The sequence below is a fragment of the Felis catus genome, chromosome B3 (assembly GCF_018350175.1).
Source record: "Felis catus isolate Fca126 chromosome B3, F.catus_Fca126_mat1.0, whole genome shotgun sequence".
Lineage (NCBI taxonomy): Eukaryota > Metazoa > Chordata > Mammalia > Carnivora > Felidae > Felis > Felis catus.
In genome coordinates this window covers 133,048,470-133,075,137 of record NC_058373.1, presented here as the reverse complement: position 1 = coordinate 133,075,137, position 26,668 = coordinate 133,048,470, and the positions used below count along the sequence as shown (strand labels likewise).

General features: G+C 43.5%; 1 protein-coding gene across 2 annotated transcripts in view; it reads left to right on the top strand.

Moving 5' to 3' along the window:
* EFCAB11 (EF-hand calcium binding domain 11) overlaps positions 1 to 20,887 on the top strand; it is a 158,634-nt gene extending 137,747 nt beyond the window's left edge. For both annotated transcript variants that reach the window (XM_006933051.5, XR_006599914.1), the window contains one exon: positions 20,666 to 20,887. In XM_006933051.5, the coding sequence (XP_006933113.2) occupies positions 20,666 to 20,747 (82 nt within the window). In that variant the 3' untranslated portion in view covers positions 20,748 to 20,887. The remainder of the gene's footprint in view (positions 1 to 20,665) is intronic.
* The last annotated feature ends 5,781 nt before the right edge of the window (positions 20,888 to 26,668 follow it).

Sequence of the window (26,668 nt, the reverse complement as noted above, 5' to 3'; positions counted from 1 at the left end):
AATTAATCTCTGATAAGATTTTTAATTCTTATGTAACAAATTGCCCTCTTGTTATTGGGGAAAATGTATCAAATATATGAATTAACTTGACCTGTTGCCATGTTTACAATATTTTTATTTATTTTTCTTCTACAAGATATTTGTAGTTTTATTTATGTTGGGCCGATATAGCCCACCTTAGGTTAGTTACCAAGTAAGTACTCAATAAATGTGTGTTAAGTACAGATATATTTTGTCCTTGTTATAAGGGAAACAGATTTTTGAAGCAGAAATTTAATCGTTGTTTTTGCTAAAAAGGAATGCTACTTGTTATTTTGGAAAGGGTTTTATGATAAGTATTTTTGAATTCTTTTTTTTCTGAAATTTTTTGTAGATTTCTTTCAGTTTCTTGTGTTTGTATAATCATGACTTTGGCAATTAGCCATGTTTCTTTCTTTTCAATTTTTCTTGCTTGTTTTTCCTCCCTTATCACCCTGACATGACCCTCTAACAGTTTATTAAGTAACCTGTCTGATAAAGAGTAGCTTTGTTTTGACTTTGCTTTTCAGAAACATGCCGCTAATATCTGTACCTCCATTAAGAGCAACAATGGCTTTTGATTTTAAAGTTTTTGTTTTGCTTAGTTTTCAGAAATTAAGAATCAAGAATGTACATTATATTTTATAAAATTCCCTTTTAAGCCTTCTGATATACAAATAGAGTTGGCCCCATAACAACATGGGGGTTTCAGCTCCCTTGCAGCTAAAAATCTGGGTATAATTTTTCACTCCCTAAAACTTAAACCGTGATAGCATACTGTTGACCAGAAGCCTGACCTCTAACATAAACAGTCGATGAACACTTGTTTTGTATGTTATATGTATCATGTTCTGTATCCTTACAATAAAGTAACCTAGAAAAAAGAAAATGTCATTAAGAAAATCAGAAAGGGGGTGCCTGGGTGGCTCAGTTGGTTAAACACCCGACTTTGGCTCAGATCATGATCTCAGGGTTTGTGAGTTCGAGCCCTGTATTCAGCTCTGTGCTGACAGCTCAGAGCCTGGAGCCTGCTTTGGACTGTGTCTCCCTTTCTCTCTGCTCCTCCCCTGCTCATGCTCTGTCTCTCTCCTTCAAAAATAAATAAACATTCCAAAAAAAAAAAAAAAAAAGAAAAAGAAAAAAAATCAGAAGGAAAAGAAAATATATTTACAGTAAAGTATCTCTGTTTATTGAAAACAATCTGTGCACAGGCAGGTTAGGCTGGGCCAGGGGCAGCCATGGGCCTGACCTAGGGGGATGGTGATGTTCTGCAGCCTGGTGGCCTTGGTTCAGAAAAGGTAACAGTACAGCTGCCTCACCTGCCTGGGGGTGTGCCACCAGCCTGTCACCATCAGCAGCTGTGTCCACACACGAGTGCCTCCCTGGCCACGAGGAGGTGCTTGGCAGAGGGGCCCCCACGGGGAGGGGTCTATGCCTCCCTGGAGAGGCCCAAGGCTCACAGCCACCCAAGTGTACCTGGGAAGCCCAGCACGCAGAGGACTCTGGGGGTGGGGACCCCTGGGGCCTGGAGCTCCCTGCGCAGCACTGTGCCTGCCCTCTGTGTGCTTTCCTCTGCTTCAGTCCAGACCCCTGGTCTTGGGACCCCCGGCAGGCTGCTACTGATGGCCTCTGTGAACTTCCCCAGATCCTCAGAGGGCAGTAAGGGAGACCTCAGTACCTGTCACTTTCTAGTGGATTCCATGGAGACTGGGGCAGGCAATCATAAACGAACGCCTTGTGGCTTTAACCCTTTTTGAAAAATCTGCATAGAAATAGACTTTCCCTGTTCAAACCCCCGTTGTTCCAGGGTCAACTGTAATTATAAATGGCAGCAAAGTACGCTAGGGGTGAATGGAGTGAATTAACCGTATTATAAAAAGAACAAGTCTTTTTTGGGTCACAAAACTTTCATCGTTTGCCGTGAATTTTCCCAAATTTTCTTTTTGCGGAGACATTAATTAGCATTTGTCTTGTTGCTAAAGCTCCTAAAGACTTCCAATTCTCCCCTTGCCTCAGCAGCGCCTCCAGTCTGCTCATTTGACTTTTCCTCGTGATTCTTCTCATTGACTTTTATTTTTTCATTTAGGTGCTCTACCAATGCAGGCAAAACCCTAATTTTCGGGACATTCGAGGGTAGTCATTCCCCTTGAATGGGGGATTTGCTCACCGTTGCTCAAAACTCCAGTTTACAGCTATCCGTGTAGTATTAATTAAAAACGATTTCATAATGAAATTCCTCTAATTGTGATAGCAGTGCTTCTGCTAAACTCAAGTTTTGCTAAAGGGCTCTTTTCTTAAGCACAACCCGGCATCTGCGGGAGAAAAACATAATTAAGAACTTGAATGGAAAATTTTCAAATGTACACTTACTGCATAATTTTTAAGCACTAATATTTTGAAATGTTTTCGTGTTTTCTTTTCTCACCCCCAAATTATTGGAATGATGTCCGTGCTATTATTCTGCAAGGATCTGGGGAGCACCCTGGATGGGAGGAGGATCAGGGCATTCCAGGTCCATATCTTATGCAGCCTGCAATTCTGCATGGCTGTGAGAAGCTATGGAGCGATTGCACAGCAAAGTGATCCTGATCCAGAGTTTACCCCACATCCCCACATAATCCGAGAACGAGTTGGAAGTGAGGAGTCCTGAGATCTTAGTCCTAGTACTACATGCAGTGTGTACATAGCTTTGAGCTGGTTGTATTCTGCAACTTGGCTTTTCTTTCAGTGTCAAATAGGACCTAGGTGGATTTTTGACAAAGGTCTTCTTTACCTCCGAAAGCCCAGAATTATTATTAGCTGGGTGTAGAACCCTGCTATCCATAAAGAGACCGGGTTTTCTATCCTGATTTTGTTGCCAACTGAACAGGTAACTTTAGGAAAGCTGTTTTATGCTTCTGAGCCTTCATTTTCTCATCTGTAAAATGAAAAAAGTAGGTTGGGTAATTTCTAAAGTTCCTTAAAGGGAAAGAATGACTAATGCCATTGCTCAGGCCAGAAGGTCGGAATTTGGAAGCATGGCAGGCAGGTTAGAGAGGCCTTTCTTTCCTCCCATGTTCCAGAGTCTGTGAGACTCACGAATGGCAGGCCCTTAAGCCCTCAAGACAGAGCACTTCAGGAGGGTGGGAGTGGGGGGCAGGGAATCAATGGAGATGGAAAGTTCCCGTCTGGGAACATTTGTTGAGTCCAGTGCTCCAGAGATTGTAACACCAAGCACCAAGTGGAGTTATTTTATCCCTGTGGTTCAATTCTAACTAAGAAAAGGCTTTTGTTTTGTTTTCTCTTCCCCTGGGAGCCGTGTTCAGTAAAACTTCCATACGGGGATATATTTATTATTAAGGAGTGTCAAGTGATCCGAATAGTCAGACCATGCAGTCACAGAAAGAAAACTATGGCGGAGGAATGTGCACCCAGACGGCAGCACCCTGGACCCGCGTTGCCCGCTGCACGTTCGAACACGCTCATTCCTTTAAAAGTTCTGTCCATAACGTCTTTCCTTTCATTCCTTTCTTATAAACTCACATTATGTAAGCCCTCGGAGTGCTAAATGTTTTTCCTTTGTTGGCCATCACTCTCCGGATGATTTTATCAAACATGAATTTTTCCCTTAGCTATTGATTGCATGCAGGGGGGAGCTGGCAGGGTAGACAAGAGGTGGCTGTGTGTGCTCTGAGGGCTCAAGCATTCTGGTGTGTGTGTGTGTGTGTGTGTGTGTGTGTGTGTGTGTGTGTGTGTACGTGCGTGTGTTTGGGCGCGTGGGCAAGCGTATTGGGAGAGAGATGGTTACAGAAGTAACAACTGCTGCTCGTAGACTACTTTGGAAATAGGGAAGGGTACGAAAAAGAAAATGCAAAGCAACCACATTCCTTCCAAACCAAAGATAATCAGTGTTAATATTTTGCTATTTATTATTTCCTGTTGCTCTCCAGGATTTTATTGTTAAAATAAATGCGAGTTTTGGGGCGCCTGGGTGGCTCAGTCGGTTGGGCGGCCGACTTCGGCTCAGGTCATGATCTCACGGTCCGTGGGTTCGAGCCCCGCATCGGGTTCTGTGCTGACAGCTCAGAGCCTGGAGCCCGTTTCGGATTCTGTGTCTCCCTCTCTCTGACCCTCCCCCGTTCATGCTCTCTCTCTCTCTGTCTCAAAAATAAATAAATGTTAAAAAAAAAAATTAAAAAAAAAAATAAATGCGAGTTTTGTTGTATTTTTTACCTCTTTGCTTTGTGATCATTTTGCTATTTTCACTTTTTAAATACCTCTACAATGAGTGTGTTTGTACTTTTGTTATTACCTTAGGAGAGGTTCCTGGATGTGGGCATCCCATAGTAGGGAGTATGAACTTATTTTGTCATTTTTACAACTCTTGATTCTTCTTACCATTTTGCCTAATTAGCAAAGTTTCCTGATTAACAAATGACAGTCTCTCCAGCAGCATGTGCGTCCCTAGCCATGTTCTGAGCAATGACCCAATGTTACCTCCTTTTCACATCTTTGCAAGTCTAACAGGTGACAATAGTATCTCATTTTTTGTTTTATTTCATTGATTGCTTATAGCATTGAACATTTTCACATGTTTTTCATCTCTACTCTTTCTTCTATTCATGCCATTTGCCCATTTCTTCTTCTTCTTCTTTTTTTAAGGTTTATTTTTTTGAGAGAGAGACAGAGTGTGAGCCGGGGGGGGGGGCAGACAGAGAGGGAGACACAGACTCTGAAGCAGGCTCCAGGCTCCGAGCTGTCACAGCAGAGCCCGATGCAGGGCTCGAACTTATGAACTGTGAGATCATGACCTGAACTGAAGTCGGATGCTTAACCGACTGAGCTACCCAGGCGCCCCCCCCCATTTTTCTTCTATGAGAATATGTACCTGTTTCCATTTTTTATCACAACAATTTTTCCAGTTTTTCCTAATTTTTTATAATGTTTTGAAGTACAGACATTTTAGGTTTTCATATATTTAAATCTGTGATCTTTTCCTTCACAGTTTCTTCCATTTACTTTTATCCTAAGAATGTTTTCCTCATCTTGAGACCAGGTTAAGATTCACTTCCATTTTCGCGGTTGGTTTGAATCTGTGGTTTGAATTTTAAGACTCTCTGGCACTTTCATGTACTTAGAATTCATTTTTTAAAAAAAATTTTTTTTTGAACGTTTATTTATTTTTGGGACAGAGAGAGACAGAGCATGAATGGGGGAGGGGCAGAGAGAGAGGGAGACACAGAATCGGAAACAGGCTCCAGGCTCCAAGCCATCAGCCCAGAGCCCGACGCGGGGCTCGAACTCACGGACCGCGAGATCGTGAGCTGGCTGAAGTCGGACGCTTAACCGACTGCGCCACCCAGGCGCCCCCTTAGAATTCATTTTAGTATATATCATGGAGTGATGATCTAAAGAATTTTGTTGCCAAAGAGCCAGTTTTTCCATGATCATTTGTTAAACCATACCTATTTATCTCCAGTGCCTTCATTATCATAGTCTGTACTGAGTTTGTTTTTTTTTTACATACCGGGGGACCTCTCCAGGTTGTGATCCGTTGTATCCCCTGGTGTCCTTATGCCAAAGACATGCTTTTTCTCCCCAGTTGCTATCATATGTTCTCAGACTTAGTATTTCTTGTTTTCAAATCATTCTCAGCTCTTCCTCCCTGTTTATTTTCCAGATGAATGGTAGAGTCATTTTCGTGGAGTTCCAAAAACCTCCCTTTGGGGTTTTGATGAAAATTGCATTCAACCTATAAATTAATTGGGAAGAATATGGCACCTTTACAACATTTCGCCTTCCCAACCAGGAATACACGTAGGGCACATCCCCCCACATTTTCAAATATCCTTTTCTACGGCTCAGTGGAATTTCGCGGTGTTCTGTATACAAATTCAACACATTTCTTTTTACGGTATTTCCAGATTATTTTATATTTGGGGTACTTTTTAAAAAACAGAATCTTTTCCCCCTTCGGTTTAGATCCACTATTTTGAATATCACTTTTCCCCAGTGATTGCCAAGTACTGACAGTAATCTAAGTGAAAAGCATATTTGTTTCTTTCCAAGGTTATAAACTCAGAGATTTAGAACCGGAACCAACCGTAAATATAGTTGCATATATGATAAAAGTGAGGTCATAAAGGTAAATTGATTTATTTAAAGATCATACAGCTTGTGAGGTGAGTGGCTAAACAGGCGAATGCTTCCAAATGTTCGTATTCTCCGTGTCAGGGACATGTAAAGCTTAAATATCCAAAACCAAACTCACTGTCCTCCCCCTTGTGGTCATCTCCTGTGGCTGCTGTCACAATTCACCACTGACTTAGTGACTTAAAACAGCACACACGTATCGCCTTTTAGTTCTGGAAGTCAGAAATGCAAAGCAACCCCGCTGGCCTAAAATCAAGGGGTCAGCAGTGCTGCCTCACTTCTGGAGGCTCTAGGGGCAAATACACTTCCTCTCCCTTCTGGAGCTTCCGGAGGCTGCCTGCATTCCGTGGCTCGTGGCACCTTCCTCCATTTTCATAGGCGATGTCTTCACATCTCCCAAGTTCTCTCTGACTCTTCCTGAGTCTCCTACTTCCCTCTTCCACTTTTAAGGGCCCTCGAGATTCCATTGGATGCACCTGGCTAATCTGGGATAATCTCCCCCATTTTAAGGTCAGCAACCCTAATCCCACCAGCAGCCCCAGTCTTCCTTTGCCATGTGGCATCACCACACGTTCTGGGGATTAGGCCGTGGACGTCTTTGGGAGGGCCATGGTTCTGCCTACCGCAGCAAGGAGGAACTTTCAGAATTTCTACTTAAGCACATTAGCTCTCTCCTCGAAGCTCGCCACGTCTTCCTCTGCTCTTTGGATTATGACCGAAACCCTTACGTGGCTTGCGAGCTCCAGAAAAGTCTTATCCCCCTTGCCCCCAGCCTCATTCGGCTGCACCCTCTTCCTCACTCTGTACTCTGGCCACAGTCACTCTTTCCATTCCTTGAACATTCCTGCTCTCTCTTGCCATGAGGCCCTCACATAGGCCATTCCATCTGCCTGGAAAGCCCTTCTGCACCTCCCAACTAGCTCTCATCCCTCAGATCTCGGCCCCGTTCTGCTTCCTTAAGATCGAGGCCTTGACCTCCCCGCCCAGTCCTGCATCCCACCGTCTAGAAGCACCTTCTCTCTTTCCTTCAGAGCACTTAGCACAGTGGTGATTTTACTTTGCTCAGAATTACTTAATTCTCTCTGGTAGGCTAAAAGCTGCAAGGAACTCTGTTTCTTTGTTGCTCACCCATGTATCTTCAGAACCTAATGCCCCTGGTCCCTAGTGGGCTCTCAGTGTGTGTCCCACGAATGAGTAAATAAACTCACTAGCCTATTTCTAAGAAAAAGCATTTTTAGTGAATGTGTTCACTGACATATTTATAAAAACAAAAAGACTGGGGCTTTTTCAAAGTCCAACAAATAAGTAAATTATTAAAAATCCATTTGATAAAATCATATATAGCCATTAAAAATGAAAGTGAATGAGGCATCTGGGTGGTTCAGTTGGTTAGGCATTCGACTCAGGTCATGATCTCACGTTCATGGGTTCGAGCCCCTCATCGGGCTCTGCCCTCTATGGAGCCTGATGGGGATTCTGTCTCTCCTTTTCTCTCTGCCCCTCCCCTGCTTGCTGGCTCTCTCTCTCTCTCTTTCTCTCTCTCTCAGTAAATAAATAAAAACTTAAAAAAAAAACTTCACAAAATGGAAATGAAGCCATAGCATTGGGGGGGGGGGAGGGGGAATGTTTATATTGTGTTTAAAATAGAAGGATATTAAATACTCTTATGCTAATCAGCAGAAGAAGTACCAAAATGATCATAGCAATTGGTTCTAGATCATGGGATGGTGAATATTTCTTTTTTCCTGTGTCCAGACTTTCCAGTTCACGTGTTCAGATACTCAGCACACATTTCTTGCATCCACTGTGGGCCAGGCACTGCGTCAGGTGTAGAGAACACGCAGTGAAGATGTATGTGGTCTCTGCCCACTGCAAGGTTACAGCCCAGTAAGGAGGAAAACTAATAATAATCATCACACAGATGGACTAGTATTCATGGACTGTTGCTGTATTCGAGAAAACATGGGTTCTTTTACCATAGCGTGCACCACAGGCTAAAGAAAATATTTTTATTTGGGGGGTCCGTTATCATTACGGCATTAAAAAAATTTTTTTAATGTCTGTTTATTTTTGAGAGAAAGAGACAGAGCATGAGCAGGGGAGGGGCAGAGAGAGAGAGGGAGACACAGAATCCGCAGCAGGCTCCAGGCTCTGAACTGTCAGCACAGAGCCCGGCGTGGGGCTCGAACTCACGAACCGTGAGATTGTGACCTGAGCCGAAGTCAGATGCTTAACTGACTGAGCCACCCAGGCACCCCTATGGCATTAAAATTTTTAATTGTGGAGGGTGGGGAATTGTAGGAGAAATAATACCATTTTCTTTAGGCTTTGAAGGGGATACCCTAACTTGTCTCTCCAACTCTTCATCAACGTTTTTCTGTACATTCTAGAAGGAAAACATTGGGAGTCAAGGTGAACTTCTTTTGGTTAACTTAGTTCGACGACGTTAAAAAGATTTGTGCAGGTGGTCATCAGGATGCCATTGATGCCTGCCCAGTTCAGACTCCTTCCCAAGCATTTGGTGGGTCCTCAGCCCCCACTTCTAGGAAACCGAAAAAGCAGAGTTTTGCCACCATCAATTCTCTGGGTTTCATCTTCTCACACTTACACACTCAGTGACTGTGCCTCTGTGCTCGAGCATAATGTAAATACTTAATTTGTTTAATAAATATCCTGAAACATCCTCTTTGAGTTGTTACTAGAAGGGCACGAACCTTTTAACTCACTTAGTCAGCGCAGATCAACACTTAATGTCTTTAATGATGATCTAGATCTTTTTTAGTGGCTGAAAATCTCTGTAATCAATGATGTGGCCCTGCCTGGAGGCATGAAAGACTAGATAATGGGCAGAAAATGTCACGCTGGATGGGGCTAGTAATTTGAATCCCTGAAATCAGTATTAGCGTGGCCATTTATAGGAGAGGCCGGTTTCTTCTCAAGGCTAGAAAGAGCCCACCAGCACCCCAGTATCCCTTAGTGATTTACGCATTGCTGAAACCCTCATGATGAGCCAGTTCCTTTGCTCAGCGCTTCTGCCCCATCCACCTACCCAGCAAGGTCAATGCCATGCCAGCTTCTAGTACAGTGGTCACCCACCTCAGAAGTAATTCTCGGCGCTGGGCAGGAGGGGGTATCATGGAATCTTTGAGACCTTATTAAGGAGGGTGCATCCTCCTATCTTCCCCCATCCCTGTATCAACCTTGAGAATTTCATTTTCATTTCAGGGATAGAACACAAGTCCTGTTTTCTAGCTGTTACATGAAGAAGCACTCCCAGGTTTCAGTCCTAAAATATCCCCTCTGAACTTACACTTGGAGTCCCTTGGTCTTAGCCTAGGATTTGATTAATTTAGCCGTGTGCACATTCTCTGCATCTCATAATATTCTAAACACTTGTCATATGCCCTCTGAACCTTCTTTATCTCTTTCGACTGAAATTCTCATATTAAAAGCCCTCGTGGTCATTCCATTTGGCGTGACTTTGTGATTATAGGTAGGCTTTATTAATAGAGAGCTTCTGATAATGTGAGGGAATTGTTTCATTATGAAATGTTATTTATTTTCTATGTTGTTTATTACTGTCCACAGACACAGAGGTTTCAAATGGTGGGAGCATGTTGTAAACGAAGGCATAAGTAATTTATTATAATTATTCTGAACTAAGGCCAGATTTCCTACTGGCTCAGTGATGCACATCAATTGGAAATGGGCTGAGATGTAAAATCTTATTTTCCTAAATGGATTATTTAAAACTAAAGTGTAAACAATTAAAAGCATTAATTTTTATAAATTGTTACATCCTCATTTAATGGAAAAACAAAAACAAAAACCTGACCCGATAGAATTTTAAAACAATGTTTCTTTAAGCTATATAGAGCAAGTCCCTCGGATTTCTGGTGAGGCTCCGCTGACATAGTGTGATTTGGCCATGTCACAGTCCCTAGGGTGACTGTCAGGTCCTGTGCTCTCCTTTGAAATGTGAGTGCTTTTAATTAGATGGGGCAATGGCTAGTTTTTGTTTCTCTGTTATTATATTATTATCATTCTGTTGCCAGAACTCCCAGTCTCATCTAATTGTCAGGGAGGCTGGAGCGTGTGGTTTAGGAAGAGAAGGAAATAAATTTCGTTGAACACGTGGCAGGCTCTGCCACGGAATCAAACTTTACCGATGTCGGAATGGATGACCCGTTATCCCAGCTCCTTGTCTTGCTTCCTCTCACCTTTGGTGAGTTCCTATATGCACGGTCTGGATGCCGTTCTCGCTCATTGATTGCTGGGCCTTAATCACACTTTTAATTACCGAAGCTCTGTGTTATGTTTTGATACATGTTTATTTCCTAAAAAGTATTCTCAATCTTCTGGTGCATTTACTTTTCCAGATAAACTTGCGGTACGATTTATCAAATTTCCTTTAAAATGAAACAAACAGGGGTGCCTGGGTGGCTCGGTCGGTTAAGCGCCCGACTTCGGCTCAGGTCATGATCTCATGGTCCGCGAGTTCGAGCCCCGCGTCAGGCTCTGTACTGACAGTTCAGAGCCTGGAGCCTGCTTCTGATTCTGTGTCTCCCTCTCTCTCTGACCCTCCCCCATTCATGCTCTGTCTCTCTCTGTCTCTCAAAAATAAACAAACATTAAAAAAATTTAAAAAAAAATAAAATGAAACAAACAACTAAGCAAACAGAAAACCCTTCCTGTCGTGTATCATTAAAAACATGTTCTATTTGAAAACATGACACCATTAGAGAAGATAAGCATTATTTGACATTGGTGTCTTCTGACTCCAAGGAAGTATGCTTTTAAAAAGCAAGCTTCCTAGCACACAGTGGCTAACAATGTTATTAGCAGGGATTTATAAACGGCTCGAATGTTTATAGTTCATATTTCAACTTCAAGTCTGTTTGTTGCATTAGCAAAATGAAGCTCATTAAGCCTTATTCTTTTGGTCCATCTCTCCAAGCCTCTGAACCCGCTAATACTCAGCTTTCTTGTCTGGAAGTATGTAATCGTTCCCACATTACACTTGAAAGTTCAGCTCATTCCTAAACCTCCAGTCAAGGATATGAACTTGTTGCTTTCAGAGAGGCCACATCTGTGCACTGAGCCATTACGCCATCTGTTAAAGTGGTCAGAGTTCATTTTATTGCCTCCTTTGTGGAAGGACTTGTACTGTAAAAGCGTGTGTTATTGAAAACATAATTTTCCTCATCATTATGCTTTCTTTCTAGCCGGATCATAACCTGCGAGAAATCTATTGAGCAGAGAGTGAAAAGCTCTTCAGAATAGCTGTTCTTAAGAGATTAAATGATTGCCATCTCTGTCCCATTTCTTTTATCTCATAATCAAGTTCAAGATGATACTAGATATCTCAGCTGAAGTGATTATATATTTGAAATAGAAATGGCTTTATCTCCATTCATATTTCACACTGTTGAAGGCAGGATCATTTTTCCCCCATTTACATTCATATATGTGTGTGGTTCTTTACAACTGTCTGCAGGGTTAAAGATTCAGAGTACTTTTTGAAGGCAAAAATAGCTAACAGGAGTTTGGTTGTATTTTTGAATTTTCTATGCACAAAGACACTAAGTTAAGATCCAGCTTAGATCCGTCAAAATTTAGAGCTGTATCAAATCTTGGCAAGTCATAGCCCAACCATTCTATTTGACAAGTGAAGAGCTTGGGATTCAGAGCAGCTAAGACACTTGCCCAAGGTCACACAGCCTCCCTGAGATGAAAGCTCACTCCTAGGCCATGTCTGCTGAACCACGCTGCCCCCCAGCCCAACCCCCACCATATTCAGAGTGAGCCTGTCATACAGATCTGCTGTGGGGAAAGAATGGAAGAGCCTGTGACCCTAAAGCATAGGAACCAGATTTTTTTTATAATTACTTCAAAGATGTTCACTTTGGCTTTTGTTCTTTATCCTTAAAGCTGTCTGATCTGTGCTATTTTCTTACATCACCATTTCTCTTCCAGAGATTCAAACTGAGAAAAAAGACCATGTCACTGTTTATTAGCGGCTCTGCTAAAACACTTGACAGGGAAGGAATATGAAACTATTTGCCGGAAGTGAGGCACTGGGCCGTATGTTGATTGCATTTATCCACATGCCCACAAGTAGTCAATAATCAAGCATACTGAAATTACATTCTTTCCTCCTTTTAAAATATTTCTAGCTTTAAATAAGCCTCCTCATTTTTAAAACCTAGTAAATAGGAACAAGTGAGTCATTATTTATAGTTAATCGCTTTTGCCAGCTGTGACTGCATTTCGCATCCATTTTTCTTTTTTGTCTTGGACGGGGGAATCTATCCTGTCGCTCTTTAAGGAAAAAACCATATTGGTCCCACCAATAGCCTCACAGTTAAGGCACTGCAAATAGGGATTTTTGCCGGATACGGCAAGAAAAGTAACTTCTTTGAATGCAGGATTGTGGAGAATAATCCAGAATCTTGAGATAGCACCTAACAGGAAAATCTGAATTATTTCCGGGTTCGTTTTGAAGTGGAATAGTCGTTTCAAAAATACCGTCTTTATGAGTGCCTATTCTATGTCTACCCAGTTCCAGATACTGCAAGGTTCAGAAAAGATTTCAGACGAGATCCCTGGTATTGTCAGGACACTTGCACTGAAAGGCGTCAGGCGTCCATTTCAGACCATCTTGAACAACCAAGCAACACTACTGGGTCAGGTGACTAAGAATTCTGACCTCAGGCTGCTTCCAGCCTGGTTTGATTAGGCTCCAGCTCGCTCTGCTGTTCTGACTCTTTCACCCCATTCGCAAAGCTGATAATTGACATTTACAAGCACGTGCAGAAACTTTTGGATCAATGCACCCTTGGCTCCCAGAACTGTGGAGATTGCATCGGTGCGGTAGGAAAAGGGCTATGGTCGTACCAAGCCTCGCCTCTGCATCCCAGGAAGGGCTTCTCCTTCGCCCACAAACAAAACTCCTAGGCTTCATTATGGTTGAGCCAACTCTTTACCAGTCCATAGTGGCCAGGGGAGAGATGTCATGTCCCGATTGGCCAGTCAATCCTTGAACCCAATCGCTGTGGTTAGGATGGTAGGATTATTAGTCATTGGCTGTAGAGCCCACTTCTGGAACTTGGGATGGGAAACCATCCCCCCCAAATCACATAGCTGCTGAGCAGCACAGAGGGTGTAGGATGGATGCTGGGGAAGGACCTAACAGCATCCACTGTTGTCTTTCATCTAGAAAGCCGAGCCCGGTCCTAATGAGGCCAAAGTCTTGCCTGGCTTGTGTCATTCTTTGTTCCTGACGTGATCTGGCCATCCTTTTATCCTTCACAGTTCATCCTACGTGGCCAATTCTAGCACCTACGACTCATGGCCAGTCCATAGCTGTGCCTCTGTATCCAAAAGGCCCTCTCTTCTACTTAGGGATATATTGTCTCATGCTGAAGGAACAATTAATTGTTGACAGACTAAATATCATTAAGTAAGCCATGTATATTAGAGAATGCCTCTCCTGTCATTTGCTGGTGACCCCTGACATGGCAGTTGTCTGGAGCTTAAAACTTCAGAGCTCTTCTTAGAGGCATTATTTCATTGGCTCTAAAAAATTTTCCAAGCAGAGGAACCCACTGATCTATTTCAAGTAGTCCCTCTTACCGAATGAGACCCTTAACATGGCATGTTATTGCTGATGACGATTCAGGTGCCCCATGGGAACTTCACCTCTCGAAATAAGCTTTCTACTATGTCTCAGCCTGGCATCTTACTGAAAGCGGACCTTTCAATGAGGAATCAATCACATTCAGTTTGTTTGTTTGGAAGATGGCCGCAGGGAGCACGAGCAGAACAGAGAATGAAGGCCAAAGCCCCTACAAAGGGTCTGTTAACCGTTTGTTAACAAAGAGTTTGTCCCTTCTGGAAGCAACTAGAGCTCAATCCCACGAGAACCTCCAGTGAGCCAAGACTACGACCTCAGAGCTGTCTGCCTGCCTGAGGGACAGGAGCGAGCTGATATCCACTGACGCCTGTCCCCTCACTGGGCAAGGGTCGTCCCGTGGGGTGTGTTACCTCCTTAGTTTTTCATCCTTCCAGATTGCGTGTATGTGAGGACCACACCCAGTGTTAGCAGTCCCAGGAAGCCAGTGAGAGATACTTGGTGTGGGGTGTCCTGAGGGGAGGCCCTCCAGCCATGGCTGGGCTAAATGATGGGGGGCGAGAACACGAGGTGGGCACGTGGGGAGTCAACCTCACACTGCACAGCCAAAGTCACGCAGGCGCCTAGAAAAGACCAGAAATCATCTACGTATCTTTTTTTTTTTTTAATCTCTCCTGCGTGTCTGAATGGCTTTTCTTAACACATGTCTTTAAAAAGGTAAAATTAATAAACACATTACCAACTGGATTGCCATAGAGCCCTGCAGGACTCTCATCAACAAAGAGGCAAGCACGCCCGTGGAAAGAACCAGCGGGTTCCTCAGAAGAGAAGGCTGCTTGCGGGAGAAGCTGTCATCATCACATCTTCAATTGGCGGGTCCTCTCATCCCCAGCAGGGGCTTCTTGCTCGGAGGGTAATTTTTATTCTCACTGTTCAGTCAGGATGACAGCTTTGTCCCTAATGTGATGGCAGTTTTGACTTTAGTTTAAATTATTCCATAAAGAATCAAAGAGAGAGAGATTCTCTCTCCTTTTTCCCCACCCCAAAAATTCCACTAAGAAAACTTTTCTAATTTAAATCTTTGCCTCCACATTAAATTTCTCATTCATGTTTCAGGTGAATCAAATACACCGTCAACTTTCAAAACCCTGTGTGACTATCACAGTGACTCAAAATAATTGCTGTCTGTCAGTGTGTTTGCTGGGAACACAGATATGCCTGTCACTGGCTCTGTTATCATACCACGAGCTTGCCTCTCAAGTGCGGTCTTCTCTGGGCTCAATTCAGAACCTTAGCGTCGGCAAGCAGAGTGTTGAGGCAATTATCTGCATAATCCATCCAAGGAACATGTGTGCCTCAGCTGCCCCTGAAATCACCTGTTTAAAAAAAAAAAAAAGTCTTTAAAGCAATTATTTTAGTAAGTATAGATTTAGCTGGAATGTTCCAAAGAATCGTCTCCAACTTTGGTTCCTCTAGCTTAGTGCTTTTCAACCAGGGATAATTTTGTCCCTCAAGGGACACTTGGCAATATCTGGAGACGTTTTGGGCTGTCAAAGCTGGGGAGCGAGGAGAGAGTGTGCTACTGACATCTCAGGGGTAGAAACCAGGGATGCCGCTAAAATTCCTGATCCCTGCAGTGCACGGGACAGCCCCCACAATAGGGAATTATCCGGCCCAAACCCTGCCCTAGCTGGTGAGGCTTTATGCATTGTAAAAGACGGCCATCTTTTTAGAAAATTGGGACTAAAAGAAAATATTCCTTCGGTTGAAAAATATCAATAATATTAAGGAATATTTTAAGACAAAGTAACCCGTAAGAGAAGTTTCCACTTAACATTTCACATTCAAGTTCTGCCCAAATGAGTTACATGCTTCTCAGATTGCAATTATAATACATTCTAGTTCGTATTCTTGTTGGCACTTAAAAATGTCACTTTTATAGTCTATCATTTTATTTTATTATTTTTTTAAATGTTTATTTATTTTTGAGACAGAGAGAGACAGAGCATGAACGGGGGGGGGGGGTGTCAGAGAGAGAGGGAGACACAGAATCTGAAACAGGCTCCAGGCTCCGAGCTGTCAGCACAGAGCCCGACGTGGGGCTCAAACTCACAGACTGCGAGATCATGACCTGAGCCGAAGTCGGACGCTTAACCGACTGTGCCACCCAGACACTCCATTCCTCATTTTTAATTTTTAAAAATCATGTATGTAATCTTTTTTAAGTAACTTGGGCAAAAGCACGTACTCCAATCTGAAATCTGGCTTTGGAGACCTGGCCAGGCGGCACTCTTAAATTATTTTACAAAAACTTGTTTTCCAAGAAATTACTACTTTGAAGACATCACAAGAAATGGTTATCCCGTAAATATTTTTGTACAAGAAACGTTTACTGCTTGTGAAAAACACTCTTTACATATTTTTAAAATTAGAAAAACCCCTATGTTTCTCTTCAGAATGTATTAAAGCAACACTATGTCCTACCTTAGTAAAAGATTCACAGTATGAAACCCTGGCTCCTTGCAAGGCAGGGACGTTGGAGTCCACACAGCGTCACAAAAAGGAGAGAACAGAATCTTGCTTAACCAATCAGGACAAAAGAGACAAATGTTAAAGCTCATGCTGATGAAAGTAATTATAACCACTTATGAGTCAGAAAATGTTTATAATTTAACAGAAAACTGCCAGAACCTAGCTAAATGGACAGAGTCTGGTCTTGCCTGAAATTCTCAAGATAGCCCAGTATCCGCCTGGGTGTTTCTGTACTTCACAGTTCAAATAGCGTCGTCTGGAAGCCCCAGTCTACGCCCTGCGGGATTTTAAAGCACTTCCCACGCTTTTGTACAGCTCCTGGAAGGCCTATGACTCTGAGCTCTTGTTTCTCTGCATTAATTCGGTTGATGCATCTGACCGTTCCCCACTTACTTTTCTTGCTGGCTTCTGCACCTGCTCAGGTGGAACTCACCTCCTAACTCAGTCTTCAGCCTCTAGGTCCACACAGACCCCCACCCCACCCCAAACACCATCCCTAGTAGAGTGCGAGCCTGTCGCACCCCTTGGTGAAGATAGGGGAGGTTATACCAAGTAACACGGACGCCTTTGAAGCACACGGTACACGAAGCGGTTGATTAAAGGGCTTCTGATCGCTGCATCAGTGCAGGCTTTCTCATGGGCCATTTCCCTTCATATAGCATCCCAGCCTCCCGCTTCTCAGCGGCCCCTTCTTCGCGCTCTCCCTTTTATCTGGCTTGTCATGCCCTTCCACCCCGAGGGTCCTCAGTTGTTCGTGCTGAGTTACACAGAACAGCTCGGCTCTCCTGAGTCTCTGCTCCACAAGTCAGTCCCTTTTGCATTTCAGAAACAAGCCAGCCGGAAGGCCTTTAATTTAGCTGGACCGACATTTCTGGAAAGCCGTTATTGTTGTTAACAGCATTTATTTTCCTCTCGTACATCCGCAGGAGCCTTATTAATTCCTTTGAAAAGCCAGTTCTGAGATAGAAGCTTATATACTCGTCTGCATCCGTGTCCTCGTGTCTGGTGAAGAGCTACCACATAGCTGGATTCAAGTGCCCAGGCTTCGGCTCTCGGGCAGGGTAGACTCAGACGAGACAGGTGTCTGCCTCAGTTTCCAATGTCTTGCTCTGTATCTATCTCTGTATTGTTCAGCCCGACACTCAAGGGACTCCTTCCATCCGTGTTCTGCTCTGCAGTCTCATTTTCCAAAATTCGTCTCTCGCTTGGTCTCTCTTGTACCTAGTCTGTGTTCACAAAATGCGATTGGGCGTGGAGACCGTAACTGACTCTCGCTTACGGGTCCCCGAGGGGTGGTTCCTGGGGGCCTTCTGCGGTGTGTATTCTTTCTCTGGCTAGTTTCCAGACTCCATAAAAACAGTGATGAGGTGCTCTCTTTCTTTGATCCCCACCCCCCCCCCGCCCCAGCCCCCTCCCGGGAGGTAGTAGATATTCCATAATGTTGTCAACTCTTGCTCCAGATTCGTTGGTTCCACAAATTCTTCCACTCTGCAGACATTTGTTGTCTCCCCTGGGCTGAGAGGTGGGGACACGGCCAGAAACCAGAGAAAGTTCTCCCCGTCCCTGAGTTCATTTCGAGTTGGTGGAGGATTTTAGCGCAACATGTTGTGCTGCTGACGAAGAGACGGCACCCTCGCCTCTCAGAACTAGAGGGAACCGTTGAGGGTGAATGCGGTGAACGGAAATGGTGCAACTTGGTACCTAATGACGTCTCCTCGTCTCAGTGCACACTACTTCTACCCACCAGCCATATCTGCCCTTCTGTCACGGCGTGATTCAAGTGTGGGTGCTGTGAAACCTTCCCTCTTCAGAGTAATTCCGCCTGCAATGAAAAACAGTATATTTTAGCTTTTCAAATTATAGCTCTGAAATGTGAATTTCCTCTTCCCTCTCCTTGAGACAGCCAGCCCTCTCTTATATTATATTATATTATATTATATTATATTATATTATTATATTTACATATGTATATACGTGTGTGTGTGTATGTATATATACAAGTATATGAGGAGGAGGAAAAGTCAGAAGATAGAAAGTATTGTACCATGTCTCATTACAAATATAAACATAACATTCCTCCATTCATTATGTGAATAAAATGCCACCACAGACCTTGTGAGTAAACGTTTCCATTTTAACACATCTTGGTTACACTATGTCCATTTTCTGCTGGGAAGCTTTGGCAAACACAGCGAGGAAAATAAGTTAATCACAATGAAGGTTGTTCACTGAGAAAAATCAGTTAAAGGGATTCCCTTTTCTGCAAGCATTCAGCATCTGGGTAAGTGAATAAACACACCAAAAAAAAATAATAATATATATATTATATATATATGTATATATATAATATATATATATATATAATATATATATATATTTTTTTTTTCTCGGAAGCAGTTTATCCTAAACATTACTTTTCTAGGTCGTCCTCTTAACTCACCCTCTGAGATTTATAGTGCAACCATACCAGTTCAGAGTGGAAAGGAAAAAAGGCCAGTTATCTAATCCAATTCCTTGGGGGAAATACTTAGGCAATATTAAGAAATCTTCAATTATCTAATTTAATAAAAGTGATGGTTGCTATTCCATAGTCAGCCACATGTGATACTGATTATTTCTAATCCCTTAGAAGAGAGCTGACATTCTGCTTTTGGTCCTGTATAGCGTGAAATCATCATGTGTATGTTACCAAAAGGAGTCGCAAGAATAATGGCGTCCGCAGTCTGTAGTCATTTTATACTAACACACTGCAACATGGTTCTGCCCTGGGGCAGAGAAGTAGGGATTTTCTCTACTTCAAAAGAATGAAAAATTATCATCACTACCCAGAACCATTATAGACTTCAGAGACTTTGGCATGAAATATTCAGAAAGTTTATTTTAGAATTCAATATTTTAAAAGCCTGCTTTAAAACTATTACAGTGATTAGTGGCTCTGTTACTTGGGCCAGGCTTTGCTGTAAAACGCCCTCTGTCGTGGTGGATGTCAACAAAACGGAGTTGGCATCAACTACAAATGCTCCACGTAAGGAATGTAATGCCTTGTTTTCGAATGCCGTCCCCCCTGCCCCCAACCAGGAACTGTGACCACTACTCATCAGGTATCCTCTCAAACACACTTCTTAAATAAACGTTACTTGTCCCGGTAATGGTCGAAATGTGTCGCTAATGCCGTGCGATGTGAGTTCTCTTGCCCTGTGGTGTGGGCGCTATTTCTGTCCCTGTCGAGGGAGCGATGGTCCTGTCTCAGCAGTTCTAGGGACACACAGCTGAGGCCACCCACACTCTCAGCCAACCAGCCAGAAGCTCACATCTTCACTGCTTCTCATGGTCAGTCAGCAAAGCTTCCTAGGTGTCTGTGCGGATTTAACAGAACTCCCGAGGCCACAAGTGAAGCCAGCGGAAACATCGGCAGCTAGAGTTAGCCACGTGAAATTGCAACACAACCACTTTTCTCTGGAATATTCCATATAAGTAGAGAGGCAACGTGCAATAGAGTGCATAGAGAGCCTTGGTTTGGGAATGTAATGGTCTTTTTTTTTTTTTTCTTAATGTTTGTTTATTTTTGAGAGAGAGACAGAGACAGAGCACAAGTGGGGGAGGGCAGAGAGAGAGGGAGTCACAGAATCCAAAGCATACTCCAGGCTCCGAGCTGTCGGCATAGAGCCTGATGCAGGGCTTGAACCCACAAACCATGAGATCATGACCTGAGCCCAAGGTGGACGCCTAACCAACTGAGCCACCCAGGCGCCCCTGGAAATGCACCCGTCTTGATCTGAGGTCCGAGTCTGCTACTTGAGTAGCAGTGCGGTCTTGTGAAACTGGTGTACCGCTCTCAGCTCAGTGTTTCTGTCTGTAAAGTGGACCCATCTGCATCATGCAGACATTCAATGAGACGAGGAGCGTATAGGCAGTACAGGGCAGGTATCAATCACTCCCATTATCGCCGCTTGTTCCCAAAACGTTTTTCTTCTCTCTCGTTGGTTTATTCCACATTTCTGTTGTGTAATGCATATGTATTTATTGACACATCACAGAAAAAACATGCAGGATGACTAGAAGAAGAACATCATGTCTGCTTTTCTTTAAAAACCTGTGCATTTGGCTTCATTCCTTTAAATGTATGGAACATATTATTTTCGTTGGTTTTAATCAATACCTTTTCCTTTCCGTCCCACCTTAGGTATATCGATGTAGGAAAAAAACAAATAGGCATCACCTTTTGCCTTCAAGTAGGGGCCTCTCCCAAATAGACATGCAAAGCAATAAAGATTCTGGAGTGCTCTTGATGCATAAGTTTGACAAAAATAACTTGTAAATAGCTAAATAACTTTGCATTTCATTTTCCAGGGAAGTAGATCAAGATTCAGATGATCTTGTGAGCTTTAAAGACTTTGAATATGCCATGAACTATGGACGAAATGAAGCCTGACTATGGTGAACTGCGTTTGGCAACTTCTGGGAGACAAAGAGATTGTAATGTATATTTCCTTGACAGGCTCCACCCCTCTGCTCTGCTAATGATGTAATAAGGTTGCGTGCTTGTGATTAAACTCTTGGTCGTGGTTTGCAGATGCTGATACTGCTTGGTTTTTTGTTTTGGTTTGTTTTTTTAATGTTTTTATTTATTTTTGAGAGAGAGAGACAGAGCGTGAGTAGGGGAGGGGCAGAGAGAGAGAGAGAGGCACAGGATCTGAAGGAGGCTCCAGGCTCTGAGCTGTCAGCACAGAGCCTGACTTGGGGCTCGAACCTACAAACGGTGAGATCATGACCTGAGCCGAAGTCGGATGCTTAACCGACTGAGCCACCCAGGCCCCCCAATGCGGACACTACTTGTGTCTCAGAATCCTAGAGGGGGTCATGACAGATCATCTTCCATGCAGCCAGCAGCCCTGAGCCAGGCTGGTGTTGGCACTCCCACTGGGGCCGGCCCCACCTTCCCCTTCACTCTCAACCCCCCACACCCACCCACACTACAGGCTCCACTCACTAGTCCTCCCCACTCCACACACGTGCTCCCTGATTCTCAGTGGTTCCTACTGTCTGGAGAGAGGTCACTTTTTCCTGCCAATGGTACCCGTTTCCTTCACACATTCAGCTTTGGTCAAACAAGGAATGGCACCCGTGTGTACTGAGCGCAAAGCATGGAGAAAACAAAGACTTAAGATTTCTTTAAGATCTTGTACCCAGTGTCAAAATCATCACTGCAAAGTGTCCCCAGTGGCACTCGCTGTACAAGATAAAAAAAAAAAAACCAGATTGGGCTGACACAAGCAAGCCTTGTCCAGCTCTACGCAGAGGAAGACCAGAGTGTAGGAAGGAAGGGTATTGGAGGCCAAAGGTTTATTTGCACAGCCCTCTCGGATGACTTGGGCCTGGGGTTCCTGCAGGGACCCAGCTGCCCCGTGCGGCACACTTCCCGAGTCTGGGTGGCTCTGCCTGCGTCAGGGGCCTTAGCCATCTGTGTTCACACACTCCATCTTCGGCCCGTCCGTATGTGGGATCTGATAATTGCTGCACTGGAGCAAAAACTGCGACACTGGACCTTCAGCGCTTTTAAATAAATACCGGTATCAGTGCCGGTATTTTGTCTGTAAGTGTTCAGAAATCATAGCATGAACGTTAGGAAAACATCGAATATAATTCCCACTTTAAAAGTAGTACATGTTTAAAGATCAAGTAAAACCGTACATTTGTAAAATAGAAACATTAAACACGCATCGATCTATCACACACTATTAGCAAATACACTTAACAACCGGGTCTTAAACTGTTATAAGTCAAAGGAGCCCAAGGAGACAAAACAATATAATGGGATGTTCTTGGAATAGAAAAAAAAGGACATTAGGTAAACACTGATAATGGTTCTTGGAATAGAAAAAAAAGGACATTAGGTAAACACTGATAATGAATGGACTTTCGTTAATAATAAGTACTATCTTCACAATTTTTCTGTGAAGCTAAAACTGTTCCACAATAAAAAGGTTGTTTAAAAAATCTTATTCTGGGGCACCTGGGTGGCTGAGTCCATTAAGCATCCGACTTCAGCTCAGGTCATGATCTCGCGGCCTGTGAGTTCAAGCCCCGTGTCGGGCTCTGTGTTGACAGCTTGGAGCCTGGAGCCTGCTTCGGATTCTGTGTCTCCCTCTCTCTCTGCCCCTCCCCTAATCGCTCTCTGTCTGCCTGTCTGAGTGTCTCTCTCTCAAAAGTAAATAAACATTAAAAAAAAATAAAAGATCTTATTCAGAAATTAACAAACTAAACATTATCAAAAATGAAGAAAATTTTGAAAATCATTGAGAAGTACAAATGAAATATTGTTTCAAAAACAAAGAGGATCCAGGGTATCTTCGAGTATTATGTGTGTTTTAATTTTTTTTTAATGTTTGTTTACTTGAGAGAGAGAGAGAGAGAGAGAGAGAGAGAGAGAGCTTGCGTGGGGGAGGGACAGAGAGAGAGGGAGACACAGAATCCGAAGCAGGCTCCAGGCTCTGAGCCATCAGCACAGAGCCCGAGGCGGGGCTTGAATTCATGAACCGTGAGATCATGACCTGAGCCAAAGTCGGATGTTTAACCGACTCTGCCACCCAGGCACCCCTAGTATCGTGTGTTTTAGTGCACATTGTTCCAGCTGATGGCAAGTCCTCTCTGACTCTGGATAAGAGTTTTGTTCAGGAAGTCTTTTCATCATAACTTAAATGGTTGAGTCATTGGTCTTCATCTCCATATATAAGTGATACTGATTTTTAGATTTTTTCAATATCAAAATTAGAGTAAACCACCAACAAAGCACCAGTATTTCAGTAATTGTCAGAATACCACAACCTCGTATTGCAGTCTATTTGGACCTCATTTCTCCTGGGAAACATGACAACAGAAAGAGAGGATTCACTTTCTCCAGTTGCTTTGGGAGGCAAGAGGCCAGGCTGGGAATAGCTATCAGGCAACTCCCTTGACCCTGGATTAGTCCAGGCTTTTTTCGGTCTCAATGACAGAAACCTAGTCAAACTAGCTTAGATGGAAAGGGAACTTACTGGGAAATACTGGGCTAACTTAGGGGGGGCAGTGGTACAGCTGAGTTTCGAGATAACTAGAACCTGCAGTGCGAGTACCTCCGGACTCTGCCTCTGTGCCATAAGCACCGTCGGCTTCACACTGTTCCAAAAAGCAGTCGTCCCGTGATCTGGCCAGTTCCAAGTCCAAAGACCTCAGAAAGGAGACCTGGTTGGCCTCTGGATCAGTCAACTCTGGTTCCTCTAGAGGCTATAGACATGGTCACTGGGCACTCCCAGGTGTACTGAGGGCTAGTCACAGGGAGCAGAAGTTGATAAAAGCTAGACAGCCATTCCATTTTCTTTCTTAGAAGAATTTGCACCGAGTCTAGGATGGAGAGCCCCCATCCTCCCCCCCTCCCCAAGGATTTGCTGCTTAGGAGGATCCAGGCTCTGAGAGCAAAGACCAAAAAGAAAGGGGAGGTGAGAAGCTGCTCATGTCACCTCCCCCTCCTTATCACTCCCCCTAGGCCCAATCCAAATCATCCTGTAAGCTTTCCCCTCAGCTTCTCACTTCCAGGCCCCAGTCCTGACCCTCATGCCCAGGCCACAGGATGCTGTCTGTTTAGTGTGACCTTGTTGGTCTACCCTCCGTTGAATGGTCCAAGGGTGGGCATTTATGCAAGTTGATCAACTCCGTTCCTTCCCTTGGAAGACATCAAGAGCAAGAGTGAGTGATACATAGCTGTGCTCCTCTGAGTGGCTGAGCGGGTGGTTATGACTCAGGAGCAAATGGCAGACATGTTTTCCACCACGTGGCCTGGAAAACTGAGGCAGCTGGTTTGCAATGAGGGCAGAAAATGAACTAGTGAGAAGAGAACAAGAAAGAAGCTGGGGAAACCCTTTGATACTTGGTTTTTGGTGAAAGCTTGTGTGCAAAGCCCAGTCATAACCCTTTGGGTCCTATGAGGTAACGCTGTATCCCTCCAATAAATCTTTCTCCTCAAGCCAGCTGGAGTTGCTTTCTGTTATTTGAAACCAAGAGAACCCTAACTGTTATAAGCATAGAGCCAAGGACAGAGTCCTAGGTAACATCAACATTTACTGGGGCAGCAGAGAAAAGAGTCTTCTAAAGAGACTGGGAAGAAATAGTTGAAGATGGAAGAGGAAGCTGTTTGCACTTCTCTCTCCAACACCCAAGCCTCTACTTGACCTATCACCATAATCAGTTTCAGTCTTCCCTTGTGAGAACACTTCTCAAAGAGCTCACTGGTGATCTCCTAAAGGCCGAATCCACCGGCGCCTCTCAGACCTCACTGTACTCGTCCCTTCTCCTGGGCCCCTCTCTCTTCAGTCTCCATGACATCACCCTCTTGTGGTAGTTCCGTGCCCATTTTTTCCTGCTGTCTTTTACTGATCCTTCTATGGCCTCCCGTAAGTGTTTGTATTCTCCGTTCTCCTGTAATTGGCCAGTCTTCCTGACCAACATTCTCCAAGGATCATTCCATCTGCTCTCAAGACTTCAGCTAACACCTTGATGGCTGTGACTCCACAAACAAATCTTCATCATTAGTCTTGACCTCTGCTCAGCCCAGACCTGTGTTTTCATTTGCCTGTTGGACATTTCCACCTCAATTACAAACTCATTGAACTAAAACCAGACTTGTTGTTTCCTCTAATTTTCAAAATTGGTTTCTCACTCTGCTTTTTCTATTTCTGTTCATGGCAACCACCCGGCCACCCACCCGAGCTGTCATCCAAGCCAGCTGCCTCGGGGTTCTTTTCAAGTCTCCCCCATCTTCCTCCGCTCTGACACTCAGCCAGTCGCTGAACCCATCTGTGTCTGTGTCTGCAGCAACTCCATGCCATTGTCTCCTATCCCATCACGGTCTCCCCCACTGCGTTCTGATTCCCACCCCCATTCGTTGCTCTTGTCATTGGTATAAAGAAGAGTCAAGGATGTGCTGATAAGTAAGAAACAGACCCGGCTGTCAGGAAATTTCGTCTAGCATGTCCATTATCTTCCCAAAGCACAGACAATATTATTTTTTCTCCTCTCAAAAGCTTTTAGTAGCCACCTTTTCTACTGGATAATGTCTCTACCTTTAATATGTCATCCAAAGCCCTCTGTAGTCAGGTCTCAACTTACACACTCAGCTTCATCTTTCCCAATACCTCTATCCTCCCATCCCACCACTGGGTGACTCACACATGCACACAGTCCCTTGGCCCCCAAACACCAAAATGGCCCCAAATAGGAAAGTAACAGATAGCCTTAGAATTAATCTCTGACGAGAATATAGGAAAATGCAACTATAAAATAATAAGATTCAGTTAAGGAAACATTGAGCCACCTTCATCCTAATGAGTATTTCTCCCTCACAGTTGTCACCTTCAGAAGAGGGATGGGGACTAATTATGCTAACTATTTTGTGTTTTAAAAAATTGTATTCTTGAAAATTTATTGAGATGGATATCAGTCATCTTCTTTTACAAATGAGGAAACAGTCTCTGAGAGTCTAAGTGACTTGACTCAGGCCGAGTGATGAGGGTAGGTGGAGGGTGTCAGGGTGACCATTCAAACCAGTCAGCCTGACTAAATGCAAATTCCTTCCTACCATGCTTCATTGCCTCCAGTGGGAAAATCGTGACATTGGCCCATATTCTATATTTACATTTTGGTTTTGACCCAAACTGAGTCAAAACCAAATTCAGATTCACTGGCCATCCCAAGTCAAGCATCTAGCACATAATAGGTATTAAATATTAATTCCCATCTTACGCATCACCAGGCTCAACCCAAACTCCATTGGGTAATTAATCAAATGCACTTTCCATTGGGTTATTAATCAAAGATTTGCCACCAGAGACAATCTCTTTTAAAGTGTGCTGCAGGCTTTAAAGACAATTTTCAAAGAAGAGTTCTAGAAATGCTCTAAACAATGGAAACATTTTTAAAAATAGATGTGTAGTATGTTTCTCCAATCACCCTACTTGGTGTTCACACTTCACTTACAGAAGTATAATTCAGGATTAATAACAAAACATTGGTTACTTAACTTTTTCTTGTAACTTTTGAGAAATCTGTTTAGAACTGCAGAATTAATTAAAATAACACATGAATTGAAATTTAATGGCATGAGAGTAGCCACTCACAAAGTGACCTTTCTTACACACAAATTTAAATTGACTTAGCCCCATGGATTGAAAAGTGGCTTAAAGCAATTTAACACAAAACAGTTGAAGTGCTCAATCTAAATTCCTTAGATTACTAAATTGGTAAAATACTCAGAAATGTGAATCAGAAAGAACATTATTGTAACTTCACAGAAATTGCAGATTGATTTACATGAAAACATAA